The sequence below is a fragment of the Onthophagus taurus genome, chromosome 1 (assembly GCF_036711975.1).
Source record: "Onthophagus taurus isolate NC chromosome 1, IU_Otau_3.0, whole genome shotgun sequence".
Lineage (NCBI taxonomy): Eukaryota > Metazoa > Arthropoda > Insecta > Coleoptera > Scarabaeidae > Onthophagus > Onthophagus taurus.
The window spans coordinates 16,185,313-16,206,304 of NC_091966.1; the positions used below are offsets into that span (position 1 = coordinate 16,185,313).

Genomic DNA, 20,992 nt, shown 5'->3' on the forward strand with positions numbered 1-20,992 from the left:
ATCCATTATGCTTGTTGCCCTCCTTTTATCGGTCTGATTGGTGATTACTCCATCTGGGGAGATCCATGTTGCCTTGTGGATGTCACGATGTGGGAAGCATGTAGCGCTAGCTATAATGTTTCGGCTAGCTGCGAAGTCGATTGTCATTTCGCCGTTTTCATTTGATTCTCGATGAAGACTTTGTTTCCCTATTCGATACGATATTCGTTTTCTTTTCCTATCTTGGCATTCATGTCTCCCAAAACTATTTTGATGTCATTTTTTGGGGCGCTATTGTATGTTTGCTCGAGCTGTCTGTAAAAATTCTTCTTAGTTTCTTTGTTGGACAGTGCACATTTATAAGTGTTATATTAATCGATATTCTTTCAGGAGAGCTGATCTGCATAACCTATATGAAGCATTATTAAATGTCGATTGGAGTTACTTGCTATCTCAGTCGTCGGTTGAGCGTTCATGTGAGGTTTTTTATGGTGAGCTATACTCTGTTATGGACACGTATGTTCCTAAAGTCAGAAGGAAACACACAAGGTCGAGGTATCCTGTATGGTACACTGCGGAACTGAATAGAATGCTTAAATTAAAAAAGCATTACCAATCGTACAGAAGGACCCATTGCAGTTATCATTACACAAGATATAGTCGCCTTCGCCGAGACTGTAAATCACGTATTCGGAATGATCGTCGTAGATATGTCGGGTCTTTGGAGAGAGATATAAAAGACAATCCTAAAAATTTTTGGCACTTTGTTAACATGAGTAGAAACAACTTGAACTCCCCAAGTGTTCTGAAATGGAATGGTAAAACCATAACCGATTTAGCTACTATAGTGAATTTATTTGCTGACCATTTCGAAAGTATGTATAGTCGTACCTCATTCGCTGCCTCCAATAGCCACCATATCAATCCTGTTATGACTGGGGTTTCTTTCGGTATCTCTGAAATTAGCTATGGCGAAATGGTGAAATCCTTCAATAGATTTAAGGCAAAAATACAACCGGGCCAGATGGCATTCCTGCATTTATAGTTAAAGACTGTGCACCTGCATTTCTGCGACCACTGCAACATATTTTCAATCTAATTGTAAGGAACTCTGATTTTCCGGAAACCTGGAAATTGAGCAGAATTTGTCCTGTTTTCAAAAAAGGTGATAGGTGCTGTGTGATGAACTATCGGCCAATAGCTATTATAAATAACTTCGCGAAGCTGTTTGAACAAATCGTAGCATACAACATGGAATTCTACACCAAAGCACGAATGTCTGAACATCAACATGGTTTCTGCAAAGGTAGATCCACAGCCACTAACCTGTTGAGTTTTACCGAATACGTATCTAGGGTACTAGATCGCCGTGGACAGGTGGATGTCATATACACGGATTTCTCACGGGCCTTCGATTGTTTAGACCTCTTCTTGTTGACGGAAAAGTTGGAGAAGTTTGGGTGTGATTGTTCTCTTATACGGCTTCTGTCATCCTATGTGTCAAATCGAAGACAATACGTCGAGTTGGCTGGTATTCAATCGAGAAAAATAAGCGTTACTAGTGGCGTACCTCAAGGATCCATACTTGGCCCTCTACTGTTCAATATTTTTGTGAATGACTTACCAATGAGCTTTAGCACCAATGCCCTATTGTACGCAGATGATCTGAAGTTGTTTACTACTATTGGTAGTGAACAGGATTGCATTTCACTTCAGTTGGACTTAAATAAACTCTACTCGTGGTGTACTACTAATAGATTGATTCTGAATACTTCCAAATGTCAGGTAATGACATATAGCCAGAAACGTAACACCATCACTTTTGATTATGAACTTGGGGCTGACTGCCTATCGCGCATTTCTGTGGTGAGGGATCTCGGTGTATGGTTCGACACTGGTTTGTCTTTCAATGTACATGTTGACAAGACGTCGACGAACGCCCTCAGAACACTTGGATTTATAACGAGAAATAGTTTGGAATTTGCTCATATAAACACAATAATAAAACTCTACTTTACACTCGTAAGAAGCAAACTTGAATATTGCTGTATTGTTTGGTCACCATCTTATTTAAGGTACATCACCACTATCGATCCTGGACTTTGGTCATTATCCGCCTCGAGGGGAATTGAACTATCCATATCTCTCACATCGTTATGGACTCCAGAGCCTTGAAGACAGAAGGAAGTGTATGTCAGCAAGATTTGTTCGGGATGTGATGTCGGGTGTGGTGGTTGCATCGGGTGTTTTGTCGCGATTGAATATAAAAGTTCCGAGGTTTGGTGCTCGTGACTTTAATGTTTTTACTACCAATCGCGGTCACACAAATATTGGACTAAATTCCCCATTCAACAAATTAATACGAGCTGCTAATACGACCGAATGTGTATCATTCTTCAATGTTTAACTTAGCAGTTTGTTAAATTGTTGTTATTTGATTTTTCATTGAATATGTTTTCTTTCTTTTTCTTTTTGTTTGTATATATTTACTTCTTATTATGTCAATTAATGTACGTTCTTAGGCTTAATTATGTTGTTTATAATATTATCTCTCTTTTTGGAAAACAAATTTCTGTTGGGATACTAAAGTTATTATTATTATTAAGGAATTTTGTTCTTATCCGAAGTCGGCTTATTCTTTCGTTAATTGCTTGAAAATCTCCAATTCACATAATCAATTATTCTTCTAGTTATCACTATTTTTGTAGATTACGCCTTTCTCAAAACTTTTCTAAACGTTAGGATTCGTTTCGCTTCATTCACCTTTTTGTATGTAACATTAGGATGGATATTAAAAAGTTTTTGGGCGGTGGCATAACGTTATACCGCGTTTTCTACTATTCTTAAATTTAATTTTCGACAACCTATTAAATCAGATTCTATTAAAATAAATTCCAGTCCATTACTGTAAGTTAAAATACTATTAATAATTTGGGTTAAAGTACAATGATGAATTAATGAGAAACTAATCTGGACGGTATTTTACTAATATTAGCACATCTTGCGCGGGAAGCGACTAAACGTGTTTTACGCGGATTTTAACATCTTTAGCGGGAAGCGACTAAACTGGTTTTGCATGGTATTGATGCCCGCTACACGGTAAGACTTTGGCGGCAAGATGTGTTAAAGTAAAAATATAAACCACAACATTTTAATCTTATTTATTAATCATAATCCTCAAATAATTCCATCAATATGTACAAAGATGATATTATAAATGCGATTCACGCCATAAACCTAGATAATAGCTTAGATATATCATCAACTAATTGTTCATTATAATTTAACTCGATTAAGTTCCGAAAAATATTAAAACGTTCGAAATCCATCATTTTATAAGTAAGCGCAAACACCACGCATTCGACTCTCAAAATATTCGTTCTCGATTCAACAGACCATTGGTAAATAATCGGCATTGATTCTTGGTTCATATAAATATACTCAACGCACTCAGTTAAATACACGTGTAAATCTGGTAATAAAAACCGATCAGTCATTTCCAATAACTCCAACATTATTTCTAAATCCAATTTCACGTAGATTTCATCACGTTTAAAACGTAAAAGAAGTAATAAACCTTTAAATGCCGCTGATTTAGTTCCAACCATGTTTACTTTGCGTTCAATCGATTCCTTGAAATTTCCATAAAGTAATCCTTGAAAATAATCACTTTGCGTGCTTAAAAATTTCCGATCAGCTGGAACTAATTCTTCGCTATCTTCAAATTCAAAAAGCGTTAAATCTTCCGGTTCGATATCATCGGTTTTCATGGAATAATCATCGGGTTTTAATACTTGAACATATTTCAAATTGAGATTGCCTTTAGGAATTTTACGTATGTATGGAATATAAGATGTAGCTAAAAGATGCAAACTTGTAATAATCCCTTGCGTTACGTCAGTCTTATTCACAGCGCTCATTATCGTTTTTAAACCATCGCAGTACATCATTAAATTTCTTAATAAACTCTTTGAATTTATCAAGTACGAAGCGCAGATGGCAACCTTTAATTTTAATTCGGAATCTGATATGATTAAAATACGCGTAATTTTGCATTTTCCTAATTCGGAAACCGCTAAAACTTTTAAATAACGCAAAATATTTTCAGCTACCATTGATAAATGATTACAAATCGTACATGTTAATGTACTATGTATTGTTGTTGTCTTACTATAAATGTTAGAAATTAAATCCGTTTCAATCAAAGGAATCAGAAAATCTTGATGCCTAAAAATAATTTTTTTAATAAAATAAGTATCAATTATTTGTTTAAATTACTTTAATAGTGTTTCTAAAACTAAAGATGGAGATGGATGTAATTTTTCTGAACCAATCCATAAATTAATAAGGATTATTATTAATTTTGGGTTGTATATTTCTGTAGGGACCGGCTTAGTTCTTGAATAACCACAAATTAAGGTGTTAATTTCGTTGATTAATTCGGTTAACGTTCTTGAGATGGGAGGAGTTTCTTCTTCAGATGCTGAATCGTATATTCCACTTGCTTCCAGTGATCTCAAACTTTGAACTTCTATATCTTCTGTATCGCTACATACAGGAGAATAATTATCTGAATCACATATATCTGAAAAATAAAATATGTTAGTTGTGTAGAAACTATAAAAATTTAAAGATTTTGTGATGTAAATGTTCAGTCATGAGTTGTAATAAAAAAGAAAAGAGGATGTGACGAGTACTATTCCTAATAGGTATATAACAGTGTTGTCCACTAATTTTTGATCAAGATCGATTTTTTATATAAATGTCTTGCCAAGATCGACCGAATCTTCCTTTTTTGTTGCTCTGAGGCCCAGATATAGATATTTCAGATTCATGATTTTTTTGGCAATCGACGTTATGGTCACCACTGATTTAGAGCTTATAAATAAAAAATGGTAATAATTGGGTTCAATCTTGTTATGGATCTAGTCTTTATCGCCCATTACTAATGTTTTATGTATAAAAAGTTTTTCTCCATCGCTTTTAGTTTTTGAGTTATGATTGAGTTAATTTTCGAAAATCAACAATTTTGATGTTTAATCGATTTAGAGCTTATAAATAAAAAATAGTAACAATTGGGTTCAATGTTATTATGGATTTAGTATTTATGGACCATTACTACGGTTTTATGTATAAAAAGTTTTTCTCCATCGCTTTTAGTTTTTGAGTTATAGTTGAGTTAATTTTCGAAAATCAACAATTTTAATGTTTAATCGGTTGAGAGCTTATAAATAAAAAATGGTAATAATTGGGTTCAATCTTTTTATGGATCTAGTCTTTATGGCCCATTACTAAGGTTTTATATATAAAAAGTTTTTCTCCATCGCTTTTAATTTTTGAGTTATGATTGAGTTAATTTTCGAAAATCAACAATTTTGATGTTTAATCGATTTAGAGCTTATAAATAAAAAATAGTAACAATTGGGTTCAATCTTATTATGGATTTAGTCTTTATGGCCCATTACTACGGTTTTATGTATAAAAAGTTTTTCTCCATCGCTTTTAGTTTTTGAGTTATGATTGAGTTGATTTTCGAAAATCAACAATTTTGATGTTTAATCGGTTTAGAGCTTATAAATAAAAAATAGTAATAATTGGGTTCAATCTTATTATGGATTTAGTCTTTATGGTCCATTATTACGGTTTTATGTATAAAAAGTTTTTCTCCATCGCTTTTAGTTTTTGAGTTATGATTGAGTTAATTTTCGAAAATCAACAATTTTAATGTTTAATCGGTTGAGAGCTTATAAATAAAAAATGGTAATAATTGGGTTCAATCGTTTTATGGATCTAGTCTTTATGGTCCATTACTAAGGTTTTATGTATAAAAAATATTTCCCCATCGCTTTTAGTTTTTGAGTTATGATTGAGTTAATTTTCGAAAATCAACAATTTTGATGTTTAATCGATTTAGAGCTTATAAATAAAAAATAGTAACAATTGGGTTCAATCTTATTATGGATTTAGCCTTTATGGCCCATTACTACGGTTTTATGTATAAAAAGTTTTTCTCCATCGCTTTTAGTTTATGAGTTATGATTGAGTTAATTTTCGAAAATTAACAATTTTGATGTTTAATCGGTTTAGAGCTTATAAATAAAAAATAGTAATAATTGGGTTCAATCTTATTATGGATTTAGTCTTTATGGTCCATTACTACGGTTTTATGTATAAAAAGTTTTTCTCCATCGCTTTTAGTTTTTGAGTTATGATTGAGTTAATTTGCGAAACTCAACAATTTTAATGTTTAATCGGTTGAGAGCTTATAAATAAAAAATGGTAATAATTGGGTTCAATCTTGTTATGGATCTAGTCTTTATGGCCCATTACTAAGGTTTTATATATAAAAAGTTTTTCTCCATCGCTTTTAGTTTTTGAGTTATGATTGAGTTAATTTTCGAAAATCAACAATTTTGATGTTTAATCGATTTAGAGCTTATAAATAAAAAATAGTAATAATTGGGTTCAATCTTGTTATGGATCTAGTCTTTATGGCCCATTAATAAAGTTTTATGTATGAAAAATATTTCCCCATCGCTTTTAGTTTTTGAGTTATAATTGAGTTAATTTTCGAAAATCAACAATTTTGATGTTTAATCGGTTTAGAGCTTATAAATAAAAAATGATAATTATTGGGTTCAATCTTTTTATGGATCTTTTTAATCGGTTTAGAACTTATAAATAAAAAATGATAATAATTGGGTTCAATCTTTTTATGGATTTAGTTTTTATGGTCCATTACTAAGGTTTTATATATAAAAAGTTTTTCTCCCTGAAATTTGTTTACTCAGGACTTTTTTATTCGATCGTAACACATTTATTTTTACAGTTTCGAATAGTAAATTTAGGATTAAGAGAAAATGGATCGCTTAAACATAATTTTCTGAACAACGGCAACCCAAGGTCAGTTCGAACTAGTCAACTAGAAGAATTGATTTTAGAACATGTAGATGAGAACAGTATTTCAGACATGGCTAGGCAATTTGGGACGTTAAAAACGACAGTGTGGCGTACTGTTTGAGATCAGCACCTTTACCCATTTCACTGCTGTAAAGTTCAGAAAGTACAGCTTACTGATTATCCAATTAGACTGAAATATTGCCAGATAATGCAACAAAAAATACAAATTGAGAATCAGTTTTTAGAAAAAATACTTTGAAAAAAACTTGGAAATCACAATGGAGATATGCTCTCAATGTTTGGGCTGAGATTGTGGGCGATTTCATTGATGGGTTCGTTTTCTTGCCGTCAAGACTTGATTGCACTACATATTACATCAACTGTAAACATGTTATTTACTAACACGGAAACGTATGATATGTAGGGATTTATTTTCAATGTTTCGAATGTTGATGGTAACTGTATGGCCAAAAATGTGCAATGTAATTACCACAAAGAAAGACATTTTTCTCTAGAAGTGTTTTTACGATTGGCCTAGCGATTTCGGTTACGTGTCAGCCCATTCAGACACCTCTATGAATTCGTAAATCACATTAATGCGATCCCACATAGTCTGTGAATTCCGAAAACAATTGTCCATAAGATTCCTCTAGAGAATAATATGCATCTCTACCACATACATGATAAATGATAACAGACTGAACTATTATCATTGAGTTTTAAATATGATTCTGGCATATCCAAACTTTTTATCACAAATGCTATGGACGCATGAAAGGTCTTTCAATAATGCAGCTGGTGTAAACTTGCATAATATGTATTATTGATTCGAGCAAAACCCACATTGCTTCCACCCCTTTTAGATTTTATTCATGGGGTAGACTGAAAGACTTGACTTTTCAAGAAAAAACAATAATCAGGGAAAATATGACAAAATGGGCTGGGATTTAAGCGGCGTTTTTTTTCGTCGAAATTAGATTAAATAAATGCATCGGGATCGATGGAAGGCATTTCGTACATTTATGAGCTATTTTTGGCAAAAAATTAAGTAATTCAATTTAAGTGTTTTGGTTTATTTTGTTTTATTATCATTTTTGATGTTTCATTAACCTTTAAACACGCCTCAAAAGTTTAGGTTAGTTTTGAACCAGTTCTAAACTTGGATAAAGTGTGAAGGAAGGTTATAGGTAATAACATTTTTGTGCTCTCTTATTTATTTGTTAAGGTAATTTGATCCGATTAAGATATACGAATTTTTAACATTTTCTTCTATAATTCGAGAACGGATGGAGATATCGAGATGCGCTTATCACTAATATTTACCAAATTTTATGGTAACTAAAAGTCTGTGAAGTAAATAGTACCGTTCCAATTAACTTTTTTCCAAAAAAGTATATCTTTTAAGATAGAAAATATCTTTTAAAAGAACATAAAATGACACCTGAGAAATTTGCTCTTCGCGGACTTATTTCGGAGAGCTTTGGAGCGATTAAACTGATGCTGAACGAATTACAGGAGGTGTCTCGAAGAGTTGGACTAGTTATCAACATGGGGAAATTGAAATTTATGACAAATCTTGTTTCCAGTTCTAACATCAACATAACATGAGGTTGTGAGAGTTGACAGCCATGTATGTACATATATCTTGGCCATGAAGTTCGTATATTGAGAGATAATCAAACAAGCGAATTAAACAGAAGGCTCGCCTTCGCAACTTACGGAAAACTTACATATTCCCATACATTCGAAAAAAAAGGCTTTCAATCAGTGCGTGCTGCCAGTTATAACATATGGCTCTGAAACTTTAACATTAATGGTTGCTATTGCCAGGAAGCGCAAAATAACGTAAAGATACATGGAGAGGTTGATGCTGGGTGTAACTGTGAAGGACCATATCCGAAATGAAGACCTATGAAGAACTGGTGTAAATGATGTAGTTAACATTGGGGCAAAACTCAAATGGAACTGGGCGGATCATATCTCCCAACAAACAATTTATGTGTTGCTAAATCTTGAGCACATTTGAACATATAGTATTGTTACTATTTATTAATTGTAATATACAGGGTGAGTTATTAGTATCCCGGCGGACGATAAAAGTTGTTTGACGCACCACTTTTTATTACGTAAAATTATTTTCATTTATACAGAATGTTCCATTTAAGCGTAACGGAGAGTATGTAGATTTTTTTAAATGGAACACCGTATACATTTTATCATATATTAAAGTAAGTATCATATTATGAATATAAGCATTAAATTTGTTTATACAACCGTATATGTTACTAACTCATAGCGTTCATAGTTCCTGAGATATTCAATTGTTTTTCCAAAATGTATCCATTGCAGGATCTTTTAAAACGATGTAAAAACGTAATTTTTTCCAGTTTTACCTTGAAACTATGTCAAATAATAGATAGTCAAAGCCAGTAGATATAGTTCATAAAACTTAGTTACTTTTGATGTTTTTCAAATGGCTTCAAACAACCTGTATATACAGAGTGTATCTGAATGACTGCAACAAACTTCAAGGGGTGATTCTTTAGTGAATTTTAAGGGTACTTTGATATATGAACCATGGGCGACTTCGGCTCCCCTAAGGAGCTACACCCCTTCAAAAATGGCGGAAAATTTTGGTTTAATTTTTTTTTCTCAAAAACCATAAACGCTAGGAAAATGAAATTTGGGGAATATGTTTAACCCTATTTGTACTTTCAACCTACCCTTCTAAACTACTAAACGTAACCACACCCTTTACATTTTTGCGAAATTTTTTTTATGCAGATGATAAATACATTAGAAAAATTTTACATAGATAGATGAAAGTATTCTAAAACTTTTTTGTCTCTCTGAAATTTTTCCAAAAACGACTAATTTTTGAGAAAAAAAATAGTAAAGCAAACACTGCCCGTTATACAACGAGGTTGTCGATCAAAAGTGTAAAAGTTGGAATGAATTTTGAATGAAAATATCTTAGTAGGCTTTGCAATCTTTATCAGATATATTTTTGACGTTTAAATGTCAGTTTTTCTTACTATTATTATTGTTTTTCAAATTAATTTTTGAATAAAGTTCTATCGCATTTACGCTCGTTCACTCGACGTCTCAAAATTTTAAATAAAACAATAATAAAGTAAAAAATAATAAAGTATTTAAACGTCAAAAATATTTCTGACAAAGATTGCAAAGCCTACTTAGATTTTTTCACTAAAGCTTCAGCTTAACAGTTAGTGTTTGCTTAATTATTTTTTTTTCTAGTTTTATCTATCTAACTGAAATTTTTCCAATGTATTTATCATCTTCATAAAAAAAATCTAGGCATAAATTGAACGGGGGTGGCTACGTTTAGTAGTTTAGAAGGGTAGATTGAAAGTACAAATAGGGTCAAAACGTGCCCTATTATGAGTTAAACATATTCTCCAAATTTCATTTTCCTAGCGTTTATGGTTTTTGAGAAAAAGAAATTAAACCAAAATTTTCCGCTATTTTTGGAGGGGTGTAGCTCCTTAGGGGAGCCGAAGTCGCCCATGGTTCATATATCAAAGTACCCTTAAAATTCACTAAAGAATCACCCCTTGAAGTTTGTTGCAGTCATTCAGATGACTGTATATTAGACACCCTGTATATTGTACATTGTATATTGCTCTGTATCAGGGGCATACATTTCAAGGGTATACATATATGTATACCCTATGTATTTCTTGATAGATCAATTGAGGCATTTCAAAGGGTTGATTAAGGGTGATGGTCTCCTAAATTGTGACAGATTTTTTAACCTTTTGGCGGATTTAATACATTATTAGTTCATTTCATGTGGAATTTAATTCTAAAACTTTTTTACTCTTATTATTTTTAAAAAAACATTGTCGTTTTCATAGTAGTGTATTAAATCCGCCAAAAGGTTAAAAAAATCTGTCAAAATTTAGGGTAGCATCACCCTTAATCAACCCTTTGAAATGCCTCAATTGAGTTCAATTTGCTACCAATTAATACCCTTGGTACCCTCATAACGTATACCAAATTTGGTTTTTCTAGCTTAAGGTATTACAAAGATATTGAACTTTTTAAAAATTTAAGAGCCAACTTTAAAGGCCTATAACTCCTCAGGTGTACAACTTAGTATAGAGGTAAGTTACGTTAAATCATCTTAATTTATTGTCCTCTACATGTCCCTGCTCTATGTCAGTTCTTATGTGAATCACCGTGTATAACATTATAGTTATGTTTTACTCAATTTAATTTGTGTTTACCTTCTCGAATTGCAGAACAGCTTGGTGAGTTTGGTCCATCTGATGAAATATCACTCAATTCACTTGGGCTTGTACATCGATTATTATCCAAGTTATTCCTCAAACATCGTTCGAGATTATTACTAAGATTACTAAAATAACTTTCTGAAATTTTATATTTTTTACTTTTTTCTTCACTATATGGTCGCATCCGTTTTTTCTTTCCATGCTCAACAGCTAGGATTTCTTTCGAAGATTTCCCACACCATTCTAATTTTTCAATTAAGACGCCCACTGCACCCGCCATGATTTGGTTTTTAACTGCTATTTCATCATTAATACATTTCTTAAATATTGATAACACTAAAGTTGAACATTGAATCTAAAATTTAAATTTTATTAATAATTTTTGTTTTTATTATGAGCGATTTTTCTTACCGAGGAGTTATCCTTGGTTTGCAAACTTTTTAGAACATCAACAAGAAGTTTTGAACATTCTAACGAATTAACGTATTGTCGATATCCCGGTTGTTCTAATAACATATTCAAGAAACTTAGATATTGCTTTCGTGTTTGCGTGTCATGTTTTTTCTCAACACGTTCTAATAAATGTTGAAAAATCTCTTGAATTGGAAGCTCTGTTCTCAAAGTTATACCTCTAGTACAATTCATAATAATTTTTATTACTCTAAACGGTTGGAAATCAAAGAAATCTACCAAAGCATACAATGCGTTGCCTTTTTCTGTCGATATAATTGAAACAAGCATTCCTGAATAAGAAAATCTCGAATATGCATATAAAAGTCGTAGAATATCATCTACTATTATTTTATTTTCATTATTTTCTACCCAAAGCTTTTTATATTTTATTAATAAGAGACCTATTGCGTTTAAAACATTATATTTTTCTACTAAAAGTCTTAATGTTGAACGTTTTAAGAGCTTTCTAAAAAGAATTAAATATTTAAAACGTAAAATTAAAACGTTTTGGGCGACATTTAAAATGTCAAAATGACAATAAGATTTATATTAAAGATGAATTTCATACCTCAAAGCTCTTATAGCCATAATTAAACTTCCTTCACTAATAAAAAATAAATTATCAGTATTTTCGCTTTCAAACTCAGAACACTTTATGATATATTTTACTATTTTTGGTACTAAATCTTGCTCTTTTATCATCATAGCATAAGAACATGAATGGTCGCATAAATTGCCAATAATACGAAAAGTTCTTCCTTGAATACTATCTTTTTGGCACCTTTCTAAAAGCCTATTTAATGTATGTAAGATTCCATATTTTAACTGTAAATAAAGAGTTTGTTATTTTAAGATTAGTTATAAAAGAATTTGATGTGCTTACCAATTCAAGGCAGAAATGATAATTAATACAAGCATTCCCAATCAAGCTCAAAGTTACATCTAAAATTGCTACACTCTCCTGTTGGAGACATAAAGTGATGCTTCTGGTACAACCTAAATCGGTTAATTGCTTAATTCGTTCCTCACATAAATGCTTATCATTCAGCCCTTTACGAATAACGACTAATATTTGAAAAAGTCTCTTGCTATCTTGTTGTTTCAGCAAGGATTTGCATGCACTTTCATAGTATAAATTATTTTCCATAGTTTCAGAATTCTGACCCTATGCTTCCAGTGAATAGCTTATTAATATGGTAATAGTCACCTTTTGCTTCATTTCGATGATATTTTATGGAAAAAGTTGAAAAATTCTATATAATAAATTAATAACAATTTACATCTGTCAAAATAGATTATATTTGGTTGCTTACAATGTTTGAGGTTATGCCGAAAATATTTCCTTATATTTATATTATTGAACTATATTTATTAATAATTGTAATATATTTTATAATTAAATTAATTTCCGCAGAATTTAATTTAAAAATAATCAATAAATAAAGCTAAAATAATAATCTTCTTATAGATCACACTCTAAAACTATTAGTATATTCTTTGGAACCTTTGACACTTTTGACAGTTGAAAAATATTGAGGTTAATTTTAAAAAAACCTAACCTAAAAATTAATTTAATATGAACAATTTTAAACGTTTAACAACTTTTACGTTTAAATATTTTAATTACGAAAAATTTGTGATAAAAAGTTCAACAATACGTACTTTATCATCACGTTTTTATGCAAATAGTGATGTAACACTCACCAAAACTCCATTTAACCATCAGTTCCAATTCGTTAGAAATTATGCGAAAGGAAAAGACAAGAAAAAAGAGAAAGGTCGGTTAATCGTTCGTATTAAAATTACCTAATTAATACCACAATTTAATAATCTAGGTAAATCCAAAGTTGTTGTTAATGAAAATGAAATAGCATCCGTGTTAAATATTGAGAATCTTAAAAAGCAACTTGAGTTGCCTTTAGAAGTTATGAAGAACGAATATGTTAAACAACTTTGTTTAAGAACTTCAGCAGGTAAACTTATTAAAACAATAAATTAAGTAAATTAAAAAATTTTTGATTTTAGGCTCTCTCGAACTCCTTACAATAAATTTCGAGGGTAAAGATTATACACTTCAAGAGATTGCCCAAGTTGTCCGAAAGAATCCGACTACTTTAGTTATCAATATGTCTATTTTTCCACAAGCTATTCCGATGGTTTTAAAAGCAATTCAAAAATCTGGATTTAATCTTAATCCCCAACAAGAAGGAACAACTTTATATGTACCAATTCCTAAGTATTTTGATATAAACGCCTTTGATTTTTGTATTTATGAAGATTTTTTAGGGTGACACAAGAACATAGAGAAAATTTAACAAAAGCTGCTAAACATCTTTTTATAAAATGTAAAGATTCAATCAGGGATACTCAAAATAAGCATTCAAAAACATTAAAGAGGAAAGATGGCTTATCAGAAGATTTATTAAGAAATGTTGAACAACAAATTGTTGCTATGGCCGATGGTTATATTTTGCAAGCAGAAAAAATTTTTAATAATAAATCAAAAGAATTGTTAGGGAAAGATTAAGATTTCAAAAGTGTTGGTTTAAATTTAAATTTATTTTATGAATTAAAAAGTTACAAAATAATTAAATCATTCCCCTCATTTTTCAGTTAAATCTTATTCCGTATCCATAGCAACAGCAGGAATAGGTTCTCTTTCAGGTTCTTGATCACCAGCATCATCTCTTAATGGAGGTGCTGGTCCATCAGCTCCCCCACCACCTCCTGTAGCTCTACGTTCTTCACCTTCAATCATTCTTAAATAAGCAGCCATTTGTTCTTCATCCAAAATAACAAAAGGTTGCCCTTTCCCAACTAGTCCAATTGAAGCATTCTTTGTTGTTAATTCAACTTCATTAGGAAGTGTATCTCTTAAAGCTCTCAAACCATGTTTAACAAGTTCTTCCAAACTAGTTGATTGTAACCCATCTAAATGCTTTTCAAGGTAAGTTCTAGCACTTTGTGATCTTGCTCCAATTGCCATTGCTTTGCAATCAAAGAAATTTGCAGATGGACAAGTTTGATAAATGTGGGGACCAAGTTCATCATATCCAACAACTAATAATCCAACACCGTAAGGTCTTCGATCATATCTTTGAGTACAAACTTGCATTTTATTTCCTAATTGGTTAATAAGTCTACTAACAGGCATATAATCGTCTAGAGAAAATTTATGGTTTAAACATTCTGTACGCATGTAACGACTTAAAATTCTTGCGTCTGCGGTTAAACCGGAAATAGCCACACCAATGTGAGTGTCGATGGGTATAATTTTCTTTTGGTACGCCGCTAGCTCCGAAGAGGCTCTTTTCAATGCAATAACGACGGCATGAGTGGCGTTTTTTAACCCTACCGTTGCTGAACCGAGTTTTACGGCTTCCATGGCGTATTCCACTTGGTGAAGACGACCCTGGGGGCTCCACACGGTGACATCACTGTCGTATTGATTTCTGAACATTTTCACTTAGAATCTTATTCCACTTTGTTTGAGAGAAATGTTTGAAGGTTCGGCGATTATTGTGCAAAATTGTTTGTAATGCTGTCAAAACCGGGGTTTTAGGGATGTTTGGTGAGATTAGGTTGGTACAAATGTGAAATAGGTTTTATTATTTTGATGATTATTTTAATTAAAAAATTAAATTATTAATGCAAAAAAGTAAATAATAGTAAGTTATTGAAATATTTATATGAGAAAATAAGTAATTAAAAGAAAATTGGGTGTCAAAAAGGGATACCTTTCCGTTAGTTTTATAGTTGGTGGATAGATGGCTCTGTTTGGAGCAATTGAAATTAAGGTGTTAGAGGTGGTCTATATTAAAGTATCAATTTAAAAATAAAAATTTTAAATTTATTTTACATTTATAATATATTATTATGTTTTTTATTATGATTTGTATTAAGTTTAAACAATTAAGTCAAAATCGAAATGGGATTGTTGTTCCTTTATTTACTCCATTTATTTTATATACAGGGGAAAAAATAGAGATAAATGAAAGATATACTCTATACCACCAGAAGTGCGAATGACTCACCGCTTAAAATCGTATGAAAAGTACATTCATGATAAGCCATTTCACTCTAACACTTATGGGCATAATATCTGTACCGCATGCAGAAAATAGTAACGGAAATCGATGAGTTATTCGTGTCTTTCGTCTATATCTACTATACATCTTACAAATTTCTTATGAATCACTTAATTAATTAAGTACAATTTATTGTACTTATTAAAAAAAATATATCATACAAAAAAAATATCATTGTATAAAATATTTCATCTAGTAAATTTAAAAATTTAAGCAAATAATTAAAAAAAAAGAAAAGTAGGAGAATAAAGAATTTGGAATTTTCAGTAGTTCTCATAAAACTTATCCGAGCGGGTATTCTTTTTGTTATCTCTCGTGAAAATTTCACGCGGGCACGAGCATATCACGGAAAATAGCTGTGTCTGCGAAAAATCTTCCCCGGCGCTTCACGTAGTTGGGGGATAAGACGTCGTCGCAGCGCCGGGAAAAATCGAAAAACACCCCTACGTCCTGATGTATTGACATTGTCTGGCCGCCCGAATCCTCCCTTTCTCGCTGTTCCATTGGATCCCCTTTTTCCACGAAGGGGTGTGGTCTCACCCTCTAAACGTTGTTCCACCCCTTGGATCTCGGCGTAGGAACACCGTGATGGCGGAATTCATGATCCACCACCAGAGGGACAGTCTATGGCACATGTGCTAAGTTGGTGCCAACTTCATCCCTTAGTTCTCTGTATTATACCAAAAAAAAATTTATATGTATTAGTATTTTTTATACTGTATCTTGGACACTTTTTCGGATGCTAATAGCTACAATGGGTAAGCTATCTACATCTGCTTAAAAACATTCTTTATCTTTTTTGTTGCTGGAATGTATGCTTGCTTAAAAAGCTTTTTTATTCAATATTTTATGATGGTTAGTACAATTTAATTATTTATGTTTCTAATTACTTATTATTAAGCAATGCGAAGATTTTATTGAGATGGTGTGTTTTAGTTTTTGATTCGATTTTTCTTTATTATAAATAATTGGGGACCAAAGAAATTACATTTTCTTAATAATAAAATATACTTTAGAATTGGTTGATGATTTATTTAAAAGCTACTATTTCTTTTCGTTGACAATCGAGGAAAAGGTGTTCACGTTATTGGGGTCGGTAAAGTTAAACAGATGTTTATAGTCGAAGACAGATCTATTGCCTGTAGCTATGTTGTTTGAAATCGTTTGTATGTCAGAGAAGCATTAAGCTTAGCACGTGTTCACAATGCTTGTTTGAATTGTTAGAGATTTAATGTTGAATATGTTTTATTTTCCGTTGGCAATTTCGTAATATATTATAATACATCTATTACGCATCTAAAAACTAATATAATAAACCTTGCTCCTGCAATAACTAAGTTGAATTATTTGTTTTCGGTATTAATTTCATCTATTAAATTAAATGAAATTTAAGCTAAGTTTCACATGTATGGATTACTGGCGCCAGAAGTTGTTCCCACAAAAATGTGATACTTATGTACTGGCACAGCAATAAAAGTGGCGTCAAGTGACGTACTTCGTGCTGGCATACATGTGGTAAAGCAAATGTGCTCCTTGGAACTTCATATGTTATTACAAAAAAAAACGAAAACATAGCTGTTGGGTGCGATGGTGGATTGCACGTAGAAATTACCTAGGTGCATCAAGTACATTAATTAGGGAACTATGTCATGAATATACATAATTATGTACATTATTATGTCATAATTATACACATCGCCAGCTGATTTTCCACTTCTGCACGAATTTAAAACCTTGTGTTATTCACTTGTATACGCATTGCGGATACTTCGTATTTTTGCCTTTGCTAACTTTTCTACAAAATTTGGAATTGTTTTCGGCATAATATCAACTATCCTTCTTAAGACTTCATTTCTTGCAGTTTGGTCCTTATGTTCTGGAATTTTATGATTCAATAAACAATGGTAATCTTCATATGTTTCCAAAAACTGTATTATTTGTTGTGATGTCCATTTTTTGGACGGTTTATTACAAGATTTTCATAATTTTGGTGGACGAAGACGTTTATACAGTTGCTCGTTTTCTTTACCAACACTACTATTGGTGCCAAAAAGTAGACATTCGGTCAACTACTCCGTTCACTTGTTTTAGACCTGTTGGTGTGTCGAATTCTGAATTTGTAGCCGAAATATGTCTTGTGATGTGTCCTTTTATCTTTTGGATGATTTTCCTGGTGTTCGAGTATCTGCTGCTTTCATTCACCCTCATCACACGATCGTACCACACTCTTTTTCCGATATTATTTATCCGATCTCTTCTAGCCCTATCCAGGATACTTCGCAACGTTTTCATTTCGTCAACTCTTTGGAAATTCTTACTTTTGCTTCTATAAATTCTTATCTTGATGTCCGTTCGCATTGATTTGACCACACTCAAGCATCCTGATAACGATGTCGCTTTATTGAACTGGTTGAGTCTAAGATACTTGAACTGACTGACTTGTTCGATGGGTTTGTTTTCTACCACAAGTTTGCATCTAATTGTTTTGTTGCCGATTGTTATGATTTTTGTTTTATCGATGGATTTAGTATAATAATCAATAATAGACTATATAACATATACAAGATCAATGAGATTGTGCTGCATACAAGATATTAAAGCCTCTATGAAACACAGAAATAATCAAGATTGGAAAATACAGCAGAAATGGCCAAAGAAACTATAATCAAAACAGCGGAAGAGGTATGTAGCAAAAATCTAGTGAAATGGCACAGGAGAAAACGCGAGCATGGATTAGATACAACTAATCTGGAACAGAAAAAAATTAAGAATATTACCGAAAACGAAATGATGCATAAGAAACCATAAAGGAAGCAAAAGCAGATTCTTGGGAAAAATTATAAAGATTGCACAGGTAATAAGAAGAAGTTGTGGAATACAATCAAGAGATTAAAAGGAATTCAAAGAAAATAGAAAAGGAACATTAAAGATCAAATTGACGCTCTACTAAAGTACGCAAACACTACATAGAAATGAAAAAAGAGAGGAAGATAAAGAGGAGGAAACACAAGATAAGGAAATAGTAGTAGAAGACAAAATAAAAATAAAAAAAGTAGAAGAAGCTCTAAAGACAGTGAGAAATGGAAAGGCAGCAGAAGTAGATTACATTGCACCGCAACTACTAAAGAAAGAGGAAGACAAGTTGAAAAATGGGAATATACATTGTTGTAAAGTAAGGAATAAATTCGATACAAATTCAGGGAAAATTCTTCCAGGAAAATGCTTGAACATCTGTGTTATTTTTTAACGCGCACTTTTTGAGATTAAATTGAAGTTCACCTAAGTTCACATTTTTAAATAGCAACCCCATTTTTTGTTTCATTGTTGGATTCTACGTAAAATTCTGAGCATTTTTCATGTAGCACACCCTACGTCGATATTCATTTGTCTTCGAAAATATGGCGTTTAATAGACAGAACTGTTTTTATTAGGCAAAAGACAATCCCAATGGATGCGCAAACAACACAGTATCCTGAAAAAAATAGTGTTTGAGCAGGAATTATCAACAATCAAATCATTGGGCCGTTTTGAACGGTCCACTATATCTTGATTTCTTACAACAATGTATTATCCCCAATTTAAGAAATTCATTTCCCAGTGTTAATGACCCGATGTTGCATGACGAAAACTTTTGGTTCGTACAAGATGGTTTACCACCACATGACGCAGTTCAGGTAAGGCATTATCGCGCATGGCCCCTAACATCCCCCAATCTCAAACCTTTGGATTATTTTTTAAAGGATCATCTCAAAACTATTGTATACAAAACTAATCTTGAATCGCTTAACGGCTTAGTAAAGAAACAATTATTAGAGTCCAGTATGAATTTATCAATCGTTTGGGATACTGTCAGGCACAAGAAGGGTTTCAGTTTCAGCATTTAATTAAATAAATAATTATTGTTCCTTATTAATTACCATGTTATCTTTTACCCGAAATAAAATAGTAACAGTATTTTTTTAATAGACATTTTTTCGAAGACAGCTGAATATCGACATAGTGTGGCTACATAAAAATACTCATCATGTAACAAGAATCCGTAATTGCAACCAAAAATGAGGGTTTCTATTTAAAAATGTCAACTAAAGGAACGTATCTCAATTTTGGGACAATCTTTACATTTCAATTTTATTTAAAAAAATGCGTTAAAAAATAACATATTTGTCCGAGCTTTTTTTGCAAGAATATTTCTCAAACTTTTATCGAATTTATTTCTTGTTTTATGTACACAGTATGCAGGGTGATTCACATAAGAAGTTTGACCACAGAACAGTAGTATAACGTGACGAAATACGTGTCTTTAGTTATTTAAGTTTTTTTTGAAAACGATAAAGTTTTTTAAAAAATACTAAGAGTAAGAAAAATTTTTGAATTAAATTCCACATGAAATGAAGTAGTAATATATTAAATCCGCCAAAAGGTTAAAAAAATCTGTTAACATTTAGGGTACCATCACCCTTAATCAACCCTTTGAAATGCCTCAATTGAGTTCAATTTGGTACCAATTAATACCCTTGGTACACTCATAACGTATACCAAATTTATAGCTTAATGTATTACCAAGATATTGAACTTTTTAAAAATTTAAGAGCCAACTTTGAAGGCGTATAACTCCTCAGAGGTACAACTTAGTACAGAGATAAGTTGCGTTAAATCATTTTAATTTATTGTCCTCTACATGTCCCTGTTCTGTGTCGGCTCTTATGTGAATCACCCTGTATAAGAGGGCATGCATACGGAGTCAATACCGAGTGAATGGTAAAATAATACATTATTGTTATTATTCTAATACATTAAAACCCACAAATTGTGAAAATTACAGAGTAATAGATATATTTCTTGTCAGTAGCTCTAAAAATATACACAAAAATACTAGGAAAAGATTTAAGACAAGTCAATCACAACAGTAATAGATAAAACAATAGAAATGGGTAAGGATCTATCCCTAGCTTTTGTGGACCTTTCATAGACCACCAACTTATGAAGTCTAAACTTGGCCGATAAAATAAAAGCATTAACGCAAGTGAACATAATATAAACATGTTCAGTTGACTTAATTAATAGAATTTAAAAAGCTGTTTTTGCAGATCATCTTCCGTTTCTGCCATGATTGATGATCATTCTTGCTCATTCTATAGCTTAAATTCCACGATGACAACTGTATAACTTTGTGCATTATCAGATTAAATAGGCGTAGGCTTAAGTTGGCCTCTTGTCTAATTACGCCTGGTGTTAGAATATTAGCTGCTATGTGCTCGCTTGTTTTACTCTTTGTCATGTTATTAGTGTTTAGGATTTGGATTAACTTTACAATAT

General features: G+C 32.0%; 4 protein-coding genes across 5 annotated transcripts in view; 2 read left to right on the forward strand and 2 right to left on the reverse strand.

Annotated features, from left to right (window-relative positions):
* Positions 1 to 3,124: 3,124 nt before the first annotated feature.
* On the reverse strand, positions 3,125 to 12,860 carry LOC111429570 (R and B). The gene is made up of 6 exons (XM_023065515.2): positions 12,472 to 12,860; positions 12,157 to 12,413; positions 11,547 to 12,054; positions 11,130 to 11,490; positions 4,258 to 4,564; positions 3,125 to 4,206 (listed from the first exon to the last, which is right to left on the reverse strand). The coding sequence occupies exons 1-6, from the start codon at positions 12,733 to 12,735 to the stop codon at positions 3,204 to 3,206; spliced, it is 2,700 nt and encodes an 899-aa protein (XP_022921283.2). The 5' UTR covers positions 12,736 to 12,860; the 3' UTR covers positions 3,125 to 3,203.
* A 241-nt stretch (positions 12,861 to 13,101) lies between these two features.
* On the forward strand, positions 13,102 to 14,181 carry LOC111429560 (mitochondrial ribosome recycling factor 1). The gene is made up of 4 exons (XM_023065504.2): positions 13,102 to 13,366; positions 13,424 to 13,561; positions 13,614 to 13,824; positions 13,875 to 14,181. Exons 1-4 carry the CDS (start codon positions 13,165 to 13,167, stop codon positions 14,113 to 14,115), a joined length of 792 nt encoding a protein of 263 aa, XP_022921272.2. The 5' UTR covers positions 13,102 to 13,164; the 3' UTR covers positions 14,116 to 14,181.
* On the reverse strand, positions 14,129 to 15,148 carry LOC111429549 (Proteasome alpha6 subunit). The gene has a single exon (XM_023065495.2). It carries the CDS (start codon positions 15,046 to 15,048, stop codon positions 14,209 to 14,211), a length of 840 nt encoding a protein of 279 aa, XP_022921263.1. The 5' UTR covers positions 15,049 to 15,148; the 3' UTR covers positions 14,129 to 14,208.
* Positions 15,149 to 16,332: 1,184 nt separating this feature from the next.
* LOC111429491 (LIM/homeobox protein LMX-1.2) overlaps positions 16,333 to 20,992 on the forward strand; it is a 29,479-nt gene continuing 24,819 nt past the window's right edge. For both annotated transcript variants that reach the window (XM_071197553.1, XM_071197588.1), the window contains exon 1: positions 16,333 to 16,434. In XM_071197553.1, coding sequence (XP_071053654.1) covers positions 16,416 to 16,434 — 19 coding nt within the window. In that variant the 5' untranslated portion in view covers positions 16,333 to 16,415. The remainder of the gene's footprint in view (positions 16,435 to 20,992) is intronic.